At 39.0% G+C, this 14601-nt stretch overlaps 1 protein-coding gene across 1 annotated transcript in view; it reads left to right on the forward strand.

Moving 5' to 3' along the window:
- The window catches only part of MYO7A (myosin VIIA), a 152982-nt gene that overhangs the window by 40483 nt on the left and 97898 nt on the right, over positions 1 to 14601 (forward strand). The window contains exons 9-14 of the mRNA XM_074304138.1: positions 2695 to 2771; positions 5674 to 5793; positions 9744 to 9886; positions 10756 to 10966; positions 12335 to 12470; positions 14266 to 14372. Of these exons, the coding sequence (XP_074160239.1) occupies positions 2695 to 2771; positions 5674 to 5793; positions 9744 to 9886; positions 10756 to 10966; positions 12335 to 12470; positions 14266 to 14372 (794 nt within the window). The remainder of the gene's footprint in view (positions 1 to 2694; positions 2772 to 5673; positions 5794 to 9743; positions 9887 to 10755; positions 10967 to 12334; positions 12471 to 14265; positions 14373 to 14601) is intronic.

Below are 14601 nucleotides of genomic sequence, written 5' to 3' on the forward strand. Positions count from 1 at the left end.
TACTTCTCCCTATCCTGTTCTCCAATATCTTTTCTTTACCTTATGGCCACAGAAATGACAATGTAATTCTTAGAGCTTCATTTCTTTGAAGGAATCCTCTAAAATGCAAAATCTTATAGGATTTAATCAATTCACAATAAAATAATGGTGGCTCAGCTATCATTTTCCTCTGGACAGGAAAACTCAGAGGCCAGAAGCCTTTGCTGTGAGACACTTTCTGAAGGCTGCATAAGGCTTATATAGCATATACACTTGATCCTAGGAAAACCTTCTTCATCATAGTATTTTTTCAACAAGCTTTTTGTATTTAATATTTAAATTTTTCCCAGTTACATGTAAGACATGTTTTTAAATATTTGTTTTAAAACTTTAAGTTCCGTATTCTTTTCCTTCAACCCTCCCCCCTCACCCAATTGAGAAGGCATATGTGAAGTTATGCAAAACATTTCCATAAAAGTCATTCAACAAACATTTTTAAGAGACTACTATTTGCAAGGTATGGTTCTAGGTGCTAAAAACACAAAATCAGGTAATCAGGCACTTACTAAGTACCTATAAAGTGCCAGGCATTGTGCTAGGCATTTGGGATAATGTGGCAGCCCTCAGAAGCTTACATTGTAACAGGGGAGATGCAACATGTATATACAAAAGCATATAAAAAGAAATCATATAAAGTAGATACAAGATAACCTTGTTGCTGAAAAAGATGGGATGGGGCATGATGGGATGATGGTGGGGGTTAGGAAAGGTCTCCTGCAAAAGGTGAAATTTGAGCTAATAATTGAAGGAAAACATGGATTCTAAGAGGCAGAGGTGATGGGGGACAGTATTTCAGGGATGGGGACCAGCCAGAACAAAGGCACAGAGATGGGAGATGAGAGTGTGAAGAATAGCAAGTAGGTTAGTGTGACTGGACCATGGGGTGCAGAAGGGTATGAGAATCATGTGCTAGGAGGCTGTAAAGAAGGAAGGGGCAAGCACCTTACTTCTCAGGGGATGGGAACACCCTCTTCCACTGAGAAGCCCCATCTGTGACCTCACAGGGACCAGATTTATCCCTTGGGAAGCTAAGCCCCCCAACTGTATGGTCTCAAGGAACTTATATCTTCCTGGAGAGATACAGCAGGTGAGTACTTTATTACATATTAACATATGTTACAGATATAATATATATTAGGCAAGCTAATTTGAAAAGAGAGAAAACACGAATGACTGGGAAAGGCAAGAAAAGGCTTTGAGTAGAAAATGGCAGCTGTTCTGCACATAGAAGGAGGCTAAGAGGTTAAGAGTCCATGTGAAGTAGTGCACGGAGCCCTGGAACTGGAAGAACAAAGACCTGAGTTCAAATCCTGTCTCAGACTAGCTGTATTTGGTCAAGTTACTTAGTCTCTCTGGTCCTAAATTTTCACATCTGTAAAATGGGTGGGTGGTCAGACAGAATATCCTCTAAGAACCCTTTCAATAATCCTTTAATCAATAATCCTTTGATCTTGAGTTGAAGGCAAGGAGGCAGGGCACATAACATGTGAAAAGACATTATTTATCAGTAGTAGAAGAATCAGAGAGGGTGGATTCTGAGTATGACCCAAAGTTGGAACTTTAGGAACACTTGGGACAAAGAAACAAAGAACATAAGGGTGGAGGATAATGTAGAGATGAAATGACCAACTTTGGGGTCAAACTATGAAGAGCAGAAGATGAGGCCAGAACAGGGACCAGAATAGGTGGAGGTGGCGAGACTGGAAGTCCCAGTGACAACAAAGAATAGTGCGACAGAAGGGGATATGAGAGAAGAGGAACTGATGATCAGAGAAGACTATTTTTGAGTCAGCATCCTGGATCACAGCTCTGGTAGATGATAAAAGTGCACTGTTCTCACAGCCCCAGCCAGTCATACGCTTGAAGGGACATCTCTTCCCAGAGAGTGCAAATACCAGGCACACCCTTATTCAATCAGACCTCTCTGTCCCTGCAAACACTCATGATGAGAAAATAGGAACCTAATCACATATGAGAAGAAGAATGCTAGATTAAAAATCAAAGGATTTGGAGTTGAATGCCAAGCCTGCTACCTCTGTTACATTGGGTGGGTCACTTGACTTATTGAGGCCTTAACTGGCTCACTTGAAAATGAGAGGGGGGTGGCTAGGTGACTTCTAAGGTCCATAGTGTATATTTGAGGTAGGATTCAAATTCAGGTCTGTCTGAGTGCAAATTGAGTATTCCATCCACAATGCCACCTCAATGCCTCAATGTGCTTAAAATCTCTTGGAGAGGAGGGTGAGGAGAAAGAGATGATATGTTTACAAATAAGTAGAATTCAAGATAAAAAGTGGTTAGAGCAAAGGAGAGGCCAGGGAAATCACTCTTTAGAGCACTTGGAGAAGGAGAAATCTATGGAATACAATGGAGGACCTGAGTCCAAACCTCATATCTGATGCTTACTAATGGTGTGACTTTAGATCAGTCACTTCATCAAATGAGAATTAGATCCAAAGACCTTTGAGATCCCTTCTAAAATACATAACTTACGATTCTATAATAGTTTTAGGTTCCCCTTGAACTGGAACTTAAAGGAAGAAGATTTCAATAGAGAGACATGAAGTAAACCTATTTTGGGGATGGGAGAGATCACCAGCAATGCCTTTCTCATTCCTTGGGACTATCTGACTACATGCCTTTGTTCCCCTGCAGCCAGAACATTTGAAAATTTGGATGCCTGTGAGGTTCTCTTCTCTCCTTCCTTAGCCACAACTGCATCTCTGCTTGAGGTAAGTCCAAAAGTTGATGGTCCTGGTGGGGTGGGGAGAGCATTTCTGTTGCTTTTTAGGGAACACTAGGTGTGGTGTGGTGTGTGTGTAAAAATGCTAGGCTTTTATAGTTCTCTCTCTGAATGTGGATGGCATTTTCCATCCCAAGTCTGTTGGAACTGAAAGACAGAAATCTTTTTGAAATGAATTCAGTCTCAATTTTATACTTATCTGACACGGATTTGAATATAGTTGGAGTGGATGGGGAGACAAGGAAGATCAGCACCTTTGGTGTTAAACACCTTTTCAGGGCTGCTCATCTGCCTTTGATGTCGGCACTCAGCTCTCTCCTGTGGCTCCAAGAAGCTGCAGCATACACAGTGGCCACCTCCTGCTAAACCATCACAGCAGATGGGCCAAACCAGGGCAACCAACAGGCCTCAAACCTGGTGGTGAGCTAGGGGACCCTAAGGATGTGAAGACTTCTCCCTGCAGAATGGATGAATGAGATCAATTTGTTCCAATAGCTGTAAAAGTGGCTGAATGAAATGCTGCAGAGACTTCTTAGAGCTTGTCAGACACCAAAACCATCCTCTGCATTGAGGCCATCAGCAATTATTCTGACTTTTGTCCTGCCGTGGAACTTACATGATTTTAGGAAAAAAACTGATTGTTGATGACTTTGTGCAACTTTGGCTCATTTAGATCCAATTTGTGAACAAGTCAATATATCACCCCATGATATCATTGATCATCTTCAAAAATGGAAGACTAGACAACAACATAACTGTGTTAGGATAGATTGTGAAAGACAACTAAGAAGCTTCTGTTTAATGGCAAATGGCATAATGGAGAAGTCGTTTGACTGGGAGTTGTATTTTTATGAGATAATGAGTTCCCCATTGCTGGAGGTCTTATTTGTTGTTGATTGTACTTCATTCTTGAAGAGGATCATGACATGCAAGTGAATTGGATTTATTCTATCATTTTAGTGCCAGGGTGTGTGTGTGTGTGTGTGTGTGTGTGTGTGTGTATGTGTGTATGCAATCAATCTGTGTATCCTGGGACATGATACTTCTTTCAGGGCTTCAGTTTCTTTCACTAAAATGAAAAAAACTGAACTAAATGATCTCGGTTGATTCTTCTGATGCTAATAAATAAATACATTTTCCAATTTTTTTTTTCTTCTCTGATGTGAAAGGACTCAATTCACATTGCTCCATTTTAAAATTACTAACACTCTAACCATTACCAAATCTGGTGGCCATTTCTTAGTATCTTTTTAAATCACTCTGAAGTATTTGCTGTTGGTGATTGTTGCCTCCTCCCAGATACCTTCCTCTTCCTGGATTTTCATGATATCACTCTCTGGTGATTTTTCCTCCTACCTGTCTGACTGCTATTTGTCAGTCTTCTTGGCAGTATATATTGAATTACATAGCTAGCTTCTCTCTACTCTGCCCTTCTTTGGGTATTTATCCTCTAATTATAAAATGAAAGGTTGGGCTAGATGATTTCTGAGGGTCTTCTAGGTCCAAATTGATGGTTCTGAGTATGGGGGCTTTCAAATAAAAGGTGATGACTACTTCCTGGGTATAAAGGCAGCAAGATGCTCAGTGGTTAGAGGGCTGGATCTGGAATTAGGAAAACCTGAGTTGAAATCATTATCTTCATCATCATCAATTTTCAACATAACAGTTGATATATCATATTTACTATATGCCATATACTGTGCTAAGCACTTTACAAATATTATCTCATTTGATCCTCAGTGGTTTGATTTGAAAAGGACAGATTATTGTTATTCAGCTATTTCAGTCATGTCTGTCTTTCTAACACTATTTGGAGTTTTCTCAACAAAGATACAAGAATGGTGTAACGTGCTCTCCTGGCAGTTACAATTACTAGCTTAATAACCAGTAGCGCACTCAAGAACAACCACATGTAATCTTAAAAGCCTTTATTATACCTACTCACATAATGCCCTAACTGATGCCCTGACTTGTTGGTTCCCGAGTGAACACCTGGTCAGAAGACCCACATGTTCACTACCAAAACCCTTACCTCTTTCGGCTACCCATCTCGGCTTGGCCACCCAGGCTGGGAAGCCCAGGTGAAGAACACCAGGTTAAAGAGGCCCGCCCGCTGCCTGCAGTGGGCTTACATAGGGCCTGTGAGGTCACACACACAGCCAATCAGCGAGAGAGTCACCCATTAGGAAGCTATCTCAATATGGCCAGGATCCCGCCCAAGGGCAGTCCTAATATCTACAGAAATTACTTCCGGGCCTCAATCTCCCGATGCACTGTGTCCGCCCATTTAAAGGGCCCTTACAGAATGGCTTGCCATTTCCTTTTCCAGATCATTTTTTTTTTTTGGATGAGGAAACTGAGGCAAACAGGGCTAAGTGGCTTGCCTTTCAATAGCTACTAAGTATCTAAGGTCAGATTTAAAGTCAGGAAGATGAATCTTGTTTCAGACAACACTCTACCCACTGTACCACCTAGCTGCCTAGAAAGAGAGGTAATATCCTCACTTTATAGATGAAAAAACTGAGGCAGATTCAAATGATTTGCCCAAAATAACATAGCTAGTTAAGTATCTGAAGCTAAATATGAACTTCAGTCTTTCTGACTCTGGATCCAGTACTCAATCCACTGTGCCATTTTTGCCTCAAATAATAGTTCTGTGATCCTAGACTAAGCACTTATTTCTCTGAATCTGTTTCCTCATATGCAAAACAGGGATAATAAGCAAATATAATAACATGTGAAAATTACTTTGTAAATTTTAAATATATGTTGTTTTGATGATGATGATGATTTTGTTGTTTCTTTTCAAATATGCATTAGGGTAGGTGACCAATGAAATCCCCTGCAGATCTAAGATTCTGTGATTGTGAGTTTTTTCATCATGCTTCTAGGTTCATCCACCAGATCTGATGAATTGCCTTACTAGTCGGACCATCATTACAAGAGGGGAAACTGTCTCCACCCCACTCAGCAAGGAGCAAGCTCTGGATGTCAGAGATGCTTTTGTCAAGGTAAGGTTTCAAAAGGAGAGGGCAGGGAGATTGGCCCTCATGAACTTCACATATATGGAGACTGGCCAGGACTGGTCTTGACTTTTTATTCATCAGAATATTGCTTAGAAAGGAATTTCTGTTGAGTTGTGAATTGAAATGACTGTTGAGTCTCTTAAAATAATATTATAAGCTTAACCAACAAAATGAACATTTCTATATATAACATAGATAAGGAAAAGATAACATTTGTGAAGCCATGAATCTCTATTGCATTTATCTTGTATTTTCTTTCAACATGTAACTTTCAAAACTATCAAACTTGTCAAGGTTCCCTTTCACCTTTCCTTCTGTTCTCCTTGCTACACTTAAAAAAAAATGTTTTAATGATTCTCATTTCTTCCTTTTCCTTTTAAGATTTCTTTGTGATTCTGCAGAGGAGTCAGGAAGCAAAGTCTTACCTGAGTAATTGCTAATATAAGTGGCATAGGAGACAGAATATTGGTCTTGGAGTCAGGAAAACCTGGAAACAAACTTTACCCCTGCAACTTACAAAGTATATGACCCTCGACAAGTCACTTAGGGATTGTTCTAAAACATAAGTTTTGCCATATTAACCTTCATCCTTTACCACTCAACACTCAATAACTTTCATTGGGTCCCATTTAGCTCTCTGTATCCTATGATCTAGCATTAGACTACCATGGAGAAATAAATTCCTTTTGATCCCTCTTTAAGAAGGCTATTCATCATTCTGGAGAATTAGTCAGCAGTGTGCTAGAAATGTTTAACCACTGGCTCTCTGAGAAAATAAAAATGTGCTCAGGATATACTTCTAGTTTTAATCTGCATTATTAGCATACCTAGACTATTAATAAAATAGAAAACCAAGCCCTGATTTTTAGCATTTGCTGATTTCCAAAGTGAAAATGTTCACATTGAAAACCTAACGATTGCTTCTTGTTATCTGAATTGAGCTGGCTCCAGCATGCATTGCTCTCAATCCTCTTCTACTTTACATTGTTCACTAGGGAATGCTTTGATGATCTTGGGGAAATCAAGGTTGGCAAAGTGATAAATCAGATAAAATAAATCAGAGAATCTTAGAGTGGTAATGAATGACAGAAGTCACTTTGACCACCCCCTGCTTAAACAAGAATTTCCCTTACAGCATCCTTCCAATGTGGTCGAACAACATCTCCTTGAATATTACATGTGATGTGGAATCCATAACTTGAAAGGCTGTCATTCCATTGTGGGATAACTCAGATATTTAAGGAGTTCCTACCAAAATTGAAATCTGCCTTCCTGTTACTTCTCTTTATTGCTCCTTGTTCTAGGACATTTTGTGCTTTATTCTAGTGGCTTTTAGGAACTGGGATCATGTTCATGCCACAGTGAGTCATTGGGAGGGGATGGAGAACTTAAACCTATTTGTATCAATCCTCGTTCTAAAATGTATTTTCTACTTTTTTTGAGTAGCAAAAAAGTTGGAAGCATAGTGGGTACCCATCAATTGAGGGATGGCAGGACAGTTGTGGTACATGAAAGAAATATAATATTCCATAGTACTATAAAAATTATAGAGGAGAACTCATATGAGCTAATACAGAGTTCAATGAGTAGAACCAGGCTAAGAGGGTATTCAATGAAAGTAAGTGAAAACTATAGGGCTATAGGGCTATAGATAGCCCAATTTAGATTAATTGCAAAGACTAGTCTTGGTACCAAAGAATAGATGATGAAATACACATCTCTCTTCTCAGTAGTTAGGTGAAGGACCATAAAAGTGGAACATGATATGTGTTCTCAAAAGTAGTTAATTTGTTTTGCTTCTGAAGTTGAAGCTTAAATGCTTTGGTCACATAATGAGAAGACAGGACTCAGACCCCAATGTTAGGAAAGATCAAAGGCAAAAGGAGAAGCTTTTGGCAGAGACTGACATGGTTTGATAGTATTGTGGAAGTAATGAGCGTGAGCTTGGACAGACTTTGGGAGATAATGGAGATCAGAAGGGCCTTGTATGCTATAGTCCATGGGGTCATGAAGGCTTGGACATGACTGAATGACTGGACAACCACAACTATTGTGCTTAATTGTTTTTCTTTGTTAGAGAGTTTGCTGTAATGCATGACTGTGTTCTACAAAACAAAAAGTATCAGTCAAAGGAATTTTTTTTTAAAGTGATACCTGAAGTTGAATGCAAAATAGAACTAAACAGGCAATAATCAAGCATTTGGAGTCATGGAGAATTAGTTTCAGATCTTACTATAGATACTTAGCAGCTGTGTGACTTTGGGCAAGTCACTTAACTGCTCTATGTCTCAGTTTCTTCATTTGTAAGATTAAGATAATGATAGAGCTTACTTTCCAGGGTTATGGTAAGATTCAAATGACATGGTTTGTACAAAATTCTTTGCAAACCTTGAAGTACGATTTAAGTGTGAATTGTTGTTAATATAACCTAATTGCTTTTTGACCTTTGCTTTGGGTCTTTTTCCAGGGTATAGCAAAGGGATGAAGGGTGGGAAATGTTGGAACAGCAGGAACAACAATAGAAACTTACAGCAGAAACACATGGCAGGAAGAGTCATGTGCTTATAAATGATCTGAAAGGGGAGTTCAAGGGCATCATTATCAAACCCCAAAGTTCTTAGGCAGAGTAAGAAATGAATATAACATTCTATTAGAGATGAGAGATTTTCAGGCTGCCTCTCCACAAAGTATCTGAGTTCACATGTAGCATGTATCATAACTTAGGAACTTGACCTTTAGAGGTTAAGTTCTTTCTTTGGCTCATTTGGCTCACCTGAATTGTCTGGCAAAATTTCCAAAATAAAATTTCATTATAACATGTTTTAGGTACACTCTAACATGTACCAAATGTGGATGATCAAGTCCTACATAGAAGCATACGGTATGGCTATTAAACATGAAACAACTTTTATTTTACCCCTAAAGAAAAGGCACAAGATGCTAAGGATTCACATAAACCCATGAACAAATACGGGAGGTGGGTGGAACCACTCAAAATAACTCATTGGCATCTTGCTCCTCCCCCCCTCCCCCCTCTCCCCCCCCTCCTCAGCTCTCACCTTCTCCTTCCCAGTGGAAAGAAATTAAATTAAGAATGATTTTGGGACCACTTCCTGTCAGTCTTGAGAGTATCTCTTTCCAATGGAGTCCTACACAGTCTCCCCAGGACACATAATACCCCCATAATATACGTAGATACCCCCCAAAAGTAAACATACTTTGGAACTTGTTGCACAAAAGACTTCCTCATCAGATCTGAAGCAACTTCATGTTTTTTCTCTATAGGAACAAGGATGTATTAAGAAATATTACTCAAATACAGGAGCTTTTGAACTTGGAGTTACTCCCGAGACTGTCCTCAAAATCATGATTGCCAAGAAAATCTCTCTTCTCCACTTACCCTCCCTAGGGAATTAAAAATCCCACTTCCCCTACCTAAGATCTTGGGGTTTAGTTAGAATGCTCTTGAACTTCACTTTTAGGACACATATAAGCACAAATCTCCTCCTATCATGTGCTTCTGCTATAAGTAGCTACTGCCGTTTCTAATGATGAAAAGGTGTTCCTCTTTGTTGTACTCTGAAAGAAAACACACAAAAAAAGATCAACAAACAAATCTTCCATAGCTAATAAGTACAAACAGCATCATCAGCTGAGTTTTGTAAGTTACTAGAAAAGTATGTAACTCAGCCAATCACTAAGAATTTCTTTATGTCCATTAACTTAAATGGGGATTCTCTTCCATTTGATTAGGAATTAACAGAGGATCTTACCCTGTATTTTCATCACTTTGACTGAAGAGCTCCGTACTCAAGATTTACTCAAAGATTTCCCTGATCATACCCTTTACATTATCTTTACTTTTCTATGATCTGACCAGGGAAGAAGATAAATGAGACTTCCTCTTTTCCAGACATGATCTTGATTTTTTTCAGGGAATTTATGGGAGACTCTTTGTGTGGATTGTAGACAAGATCAATGCTGCAATTTATAGACCTCCAACTCAAGGCGTGAAAAACACACGAAGATCGATTGGTCTTTTGGACATCTTTGGCTTTGAAAACTTTACTGTGAACAGGTACAGCCTCAGGCACAGTCCTTACCTTCAAAAGGCTTAAAGTCTAGTTGGGTAGCTGGGCAATCAAGGTTCACATGCTGTAAGAAACTTAGGGATCAAGAGAGCATATCATCAACATCTAAATTCTATAGTTGAACTGATCATTGGGGATGTGCAAAGTTGCTCCTTTTATGCCCCTGTTACTCCTGCTCTGTGACTGTCTCTCTCTAGGTTTCAGTTCATAAGGCTAGCCTCAAGACAAATATATTAAAAGAATACAAAATTTGATTCTAATAATTGTCCTGAAAAATAGGCATGGGAGGGATGGCATATTCTGTTTAAAAATTCAGGAAATATTTTTTAAATAACTACTCTGCGTAAATAAAGCCTTATGTTTCTGTAGGGATAGAACTCTGAAAGTTCAAGAGTTCTGTAGGCAGAATTTAGGTGAGATATGGAGCACTATACCAAGAGTGAGGAGGCCTGGAGTTCTAGCTCTAAAGTGTGATCTTGGGGAACTGCTCTTACCTACCTGGGGCTCAGTTTCTTTCTCTGTCAAATGAGAGGACTGAATAAATTAATCTCTAAAACCCCATTCTAGCTATAAAATGAAGAACCTAAAACTTGGAGGAAGGGATTTGTTGATTTAGGGACAAAGTCGAGATAAATTACCAGGTCTTCTGAGTTCTAATCCTATGCTTTTTCTAATACAATATGATGTTTTTTATGGGAAATGAAATTAAAACAATGGAATGCTAGAACTTTCATCTTTAAGTGCCTGCCATCCCTATCCAGTAGGAGAAAAGAGTGGTTACAATCTTATCCTGTCTTCCTTACCCCATTGTCTCCTTCTCCATAACTACCTTCTTCCTTTTTACCATGGCCTCCAGTTTTGAGCAGCTCTGTATCAACTTTGCCAATGAGAACCTGCAACAGTTTTTTGTGCGGCATGTCTTCAAACTGGAGCAGGAAGAATACAACCTGGAAAACATTGACTGGCTCCATATTGAGTTCACTGACAACCAGGAAGCCCTGGACATGATTGCCAATAAGCCCATGAACATCATCTCCCTTATTGATGAAGAGAGCAAATTCCCTAAGGTGTGTGTACATGAGTGTGAACGTATGTGTGTTTTTGTATTAACAGGGGAGAGATTGGAAGCAGAGTTTAGAATACCATTCCTTTACCCGTTCATCATATCCCAGGAAAACTCAGAAATTTTTGTGTTAAAATTGGAAGAGCCCTTAGATCACAGATTTTTAAAACATAAAACGTCTAGGAGGAATTTAGGAGATAGTGACTGTGTCAGGGCAGATATTGACCTAGTTGTCCTCCATCTCACTGGAAAACAGTACAGCTAACAACTCTCATGTTCCCAAGCTCTATGAACTGTGTAGCAGTTAAGCAGCCTGGATGACTAGATGGGTTTTGACTATGGCCAAAAGAGGAAAAGCAAGAGGGGAAGGATATCCACACTCCACTGATATGCCCACCACCATGGGAGATGTGTGAAAGAGTAAAAGCAAAGTGCATATTATTATGTAAACATTCTGGAATAACAGTTTGCAAAGGTTTTTGGTCTTAGGATCCCTTTTATGTTTAAATTATTGAATATTATGCAGAGAGCTTTTATTTTGGTTTATATTATATGTGATTTATAGCTATTGATATTTACAGCATTAGAAATGAAAATATCTAAGTATTATCATGAAATCATCGTATTTGCAGACCTCCTTGAATGGGTCTTACAGATCCTCAAGAATAATCAGACTACACTGAGAGTCACTGTTTTAAATTATAGAATATTAGTGCAGAAGGGACCTTATAATATAAAATGTTTTACCAACAGATCAAGGTGGTCGGCATAATCAATAAACAATTATTAAGTACCTACTATATGCCAGGCACAGTGCTAAGTACTAGGAATATAAATTTTAAAAAAATAGAAAAGAAAGACAATTTCTGTCCCAAGGAGTTTATAATCTAATAGGGGGAAATAATACAGAAAACTGAAAGGAGGTACAGGTAAGTCACCAGAGGTTACCCCATCCCTGGCAAAATGTTTATAAAATCAAAACAAAGTAGAGCAGCTGTGGAAAATGGTTGGACCATTCTGAAACCTCTATAAAAAAACGCTTTAGATTTTCAGCTCCTTTAGTCCTCAACTCAGAGGAGAGAGGCAGCTGAGGGCACTGAGGAGGTATTGAGGATATATCAAAGCCAAATCTACCAAGATGATGAAATTTCAGTTGGGGGAAGACATGATGTTGTTGAAGTCAGAGCCAAGCAGAGAAGCTGATGGGAGGGGACACGACTGAGTCATGAGAAATAACTTATCCCAGATTCTACTAGTCATAAATGGATTGAGTCAGAACTGAAATCAGTGACCTGGTGGTGGTGTAGGAGAGGTGATCTGAAGATAGGAAAGGAATGGAGCTGGTTCAACAGTGGAGGCCTGATCTCTGCAGGGAACGGATACAACCATGTTGCATAAACTCAACTCTCAGCACAAGCTCAACAGCAACTACATCCCACCAAAGAACAACCATGAGACCCAGTTTGGAATCAATCATTTTGCTGGAATTGTCTACTATGAGACACAAGGTACTTGTTCCTGAACCCCTGGGACTCAAGGAAGTTTCAAACTGCTTTGAGGAGATTCTGTTTGTTAGTGGTTGTAAACCATAGGTGGAGGGAGGGAGCAAGCAGATTTTTGTTAACCCCCTATCCTTGGAAGTCATTAAATAAAAGAAAGAAAGAGAAGTGGAGGTCCCTGGGAACAAGAAATGCCCTGGAATCTTATGTTTATCATAACTCCTTCTTCATATCTCTTGAGGGGGGCACTGACCATCTTATAGAATCACAGAAGCTCAGAGGTAAGAGGGAACTCAGAGATACGGAATCCAACATTTGAAGACTTCCTATGTTGGGGAGCTGACTACATCTTGAAGTAGCTCATTGTCTTTGAATAGCTCTATCATTAGGAATTTTTTTCTTCAATCAAGACAAGTTGCCTCTCTATAATTTATGATTATAATATTTAGAGTTAGGAGTTTGTGTTTTAAAAATAGTTATCTAATCTAACCCCATTATTTCAGCATTTGGTGATTTCTTGAGATGTCAGTGCTTTTAGAGAATATACAATCAGCTTTCCTAAAATGGTTCAAGCTAGTTCCAGCACAACTTTGGATGGGCTCTGTCCTTCTCCAGCAGAATTGGGAAAAATTACATACACACATATACACATACACTCACACACATATATACACATGTACAAATAATTTATACACATATATACACTCAAACACACATATAGGTACTTCATAAACATGTATTGGAATGTACATGTGTGTATGTATACACAAACTGCACATGCTTATAACACATATCTGTTATATATAGCATATTATATAGATGTCTATACATATACACAAGTACATGCATGCATTTTGTGTATGTATAGCACACACATATAACACACTCATGCACACATATACAGGCATATTACATAAGTGCACACATACATGCATATATGTTCTCTGTGTATATGTATGTGTATGTATATGTATATATATATATTACACATGCATATGTGACTCACTCATAACACCATGTATTATATACAAACACATAGATATCTGTACACAGGTGTGTATATACACATATACATATACGCATATAAATATTTACTTATGATGTGCACGCACCAATATACATATATACATACACATAGGTACTCCATGTATATACATATATGTATACACATTTAGTTTTCTTATAAAACATACACACATATGGAGTCCCTATATATATATATATATATATATATATATATATATGTATATGAGTATATATATGACTATATCTATATAATGTTTCTCTATATATTTATGTGGAATACCTCTATGTATATATATAGATGTAGATACATGAAGAGAGGAACAGAAAAAGAGAGACAAAGTCAAAAAAGAGGACAAAGACATATGATATAGTGGAAGGGGTGCTAGGTTCAGACAGGAGACCCCAGTTTAAATCCTATTGCCACTTATTATCTGGATGATTGCAGGCAAGTCACTTCTAATTTGTGGGCCTCAATTTTGTCATTTATAAAATTCCTCATCTCCTCCTTTTCCACTGCCCCAAGCAATGCTGCCATGATGAAATTGCCAATAATTCCCTGTGTGACCTTGCTCAAGACAGCTTCTTCCCGGCCTCAGGATCTACCTCTGAAGGTTGATCGGGTTGGACTGGACAACCTCTAAGGTCCCTTGTAGTTCTGAAGATTCAAACCTCCCCCACCCTAGCCATACCAACCCTAGTGCATTTTATTTTGATAGGGGCAGGAGTAGTTCTTGGGATAGGAGGTGACTTTTCCTGTGACTTTTCCCCACTTCTACAGGCTTCCTGGAGAAAAACCGGGACACTCTCCATGGTGACATAATACAGCTGGTCCATTCCTCAAGGAACAAGTTTGTCAAGCAGATCTTCCAGGCCGACGTTGCCATGGTAACAGGTGTCTGGGGATAGGGGCCCCTGGCTGGCCATCTGCTAATTCACCTCCTCTCCACCCTGGGCTTGGGAGAGGGGACTATTAGAAGGGGGAGGAAGTCTGGAGGAAGGGATAGATGGGAGCAGGTGTGCTAAATGTTAACACCCCCCCCCCACACACAACTCAATGACAGTCTGGTCAATTCTGGTTAGATTCTTATAGTTGGAAGGAATCTTGAAACATAAA

This window comes from Sminthopsis crassicaudata, chromosome 3 (assembly GCF_048593235.1).
Source record: "Sminthopsis crassicaudata isolate SCR6 chromosome 3, ASM4859323v1, whole genome shotgun sequence".
Taxonomy (NCBI): domain Eukaryota; kingdom Metazoa; phylum Chordata; class Mammalia; order Dasyuromorphia; family Dasyuridae; genus Sminthopsis; species Sminthopsis crassicaudata.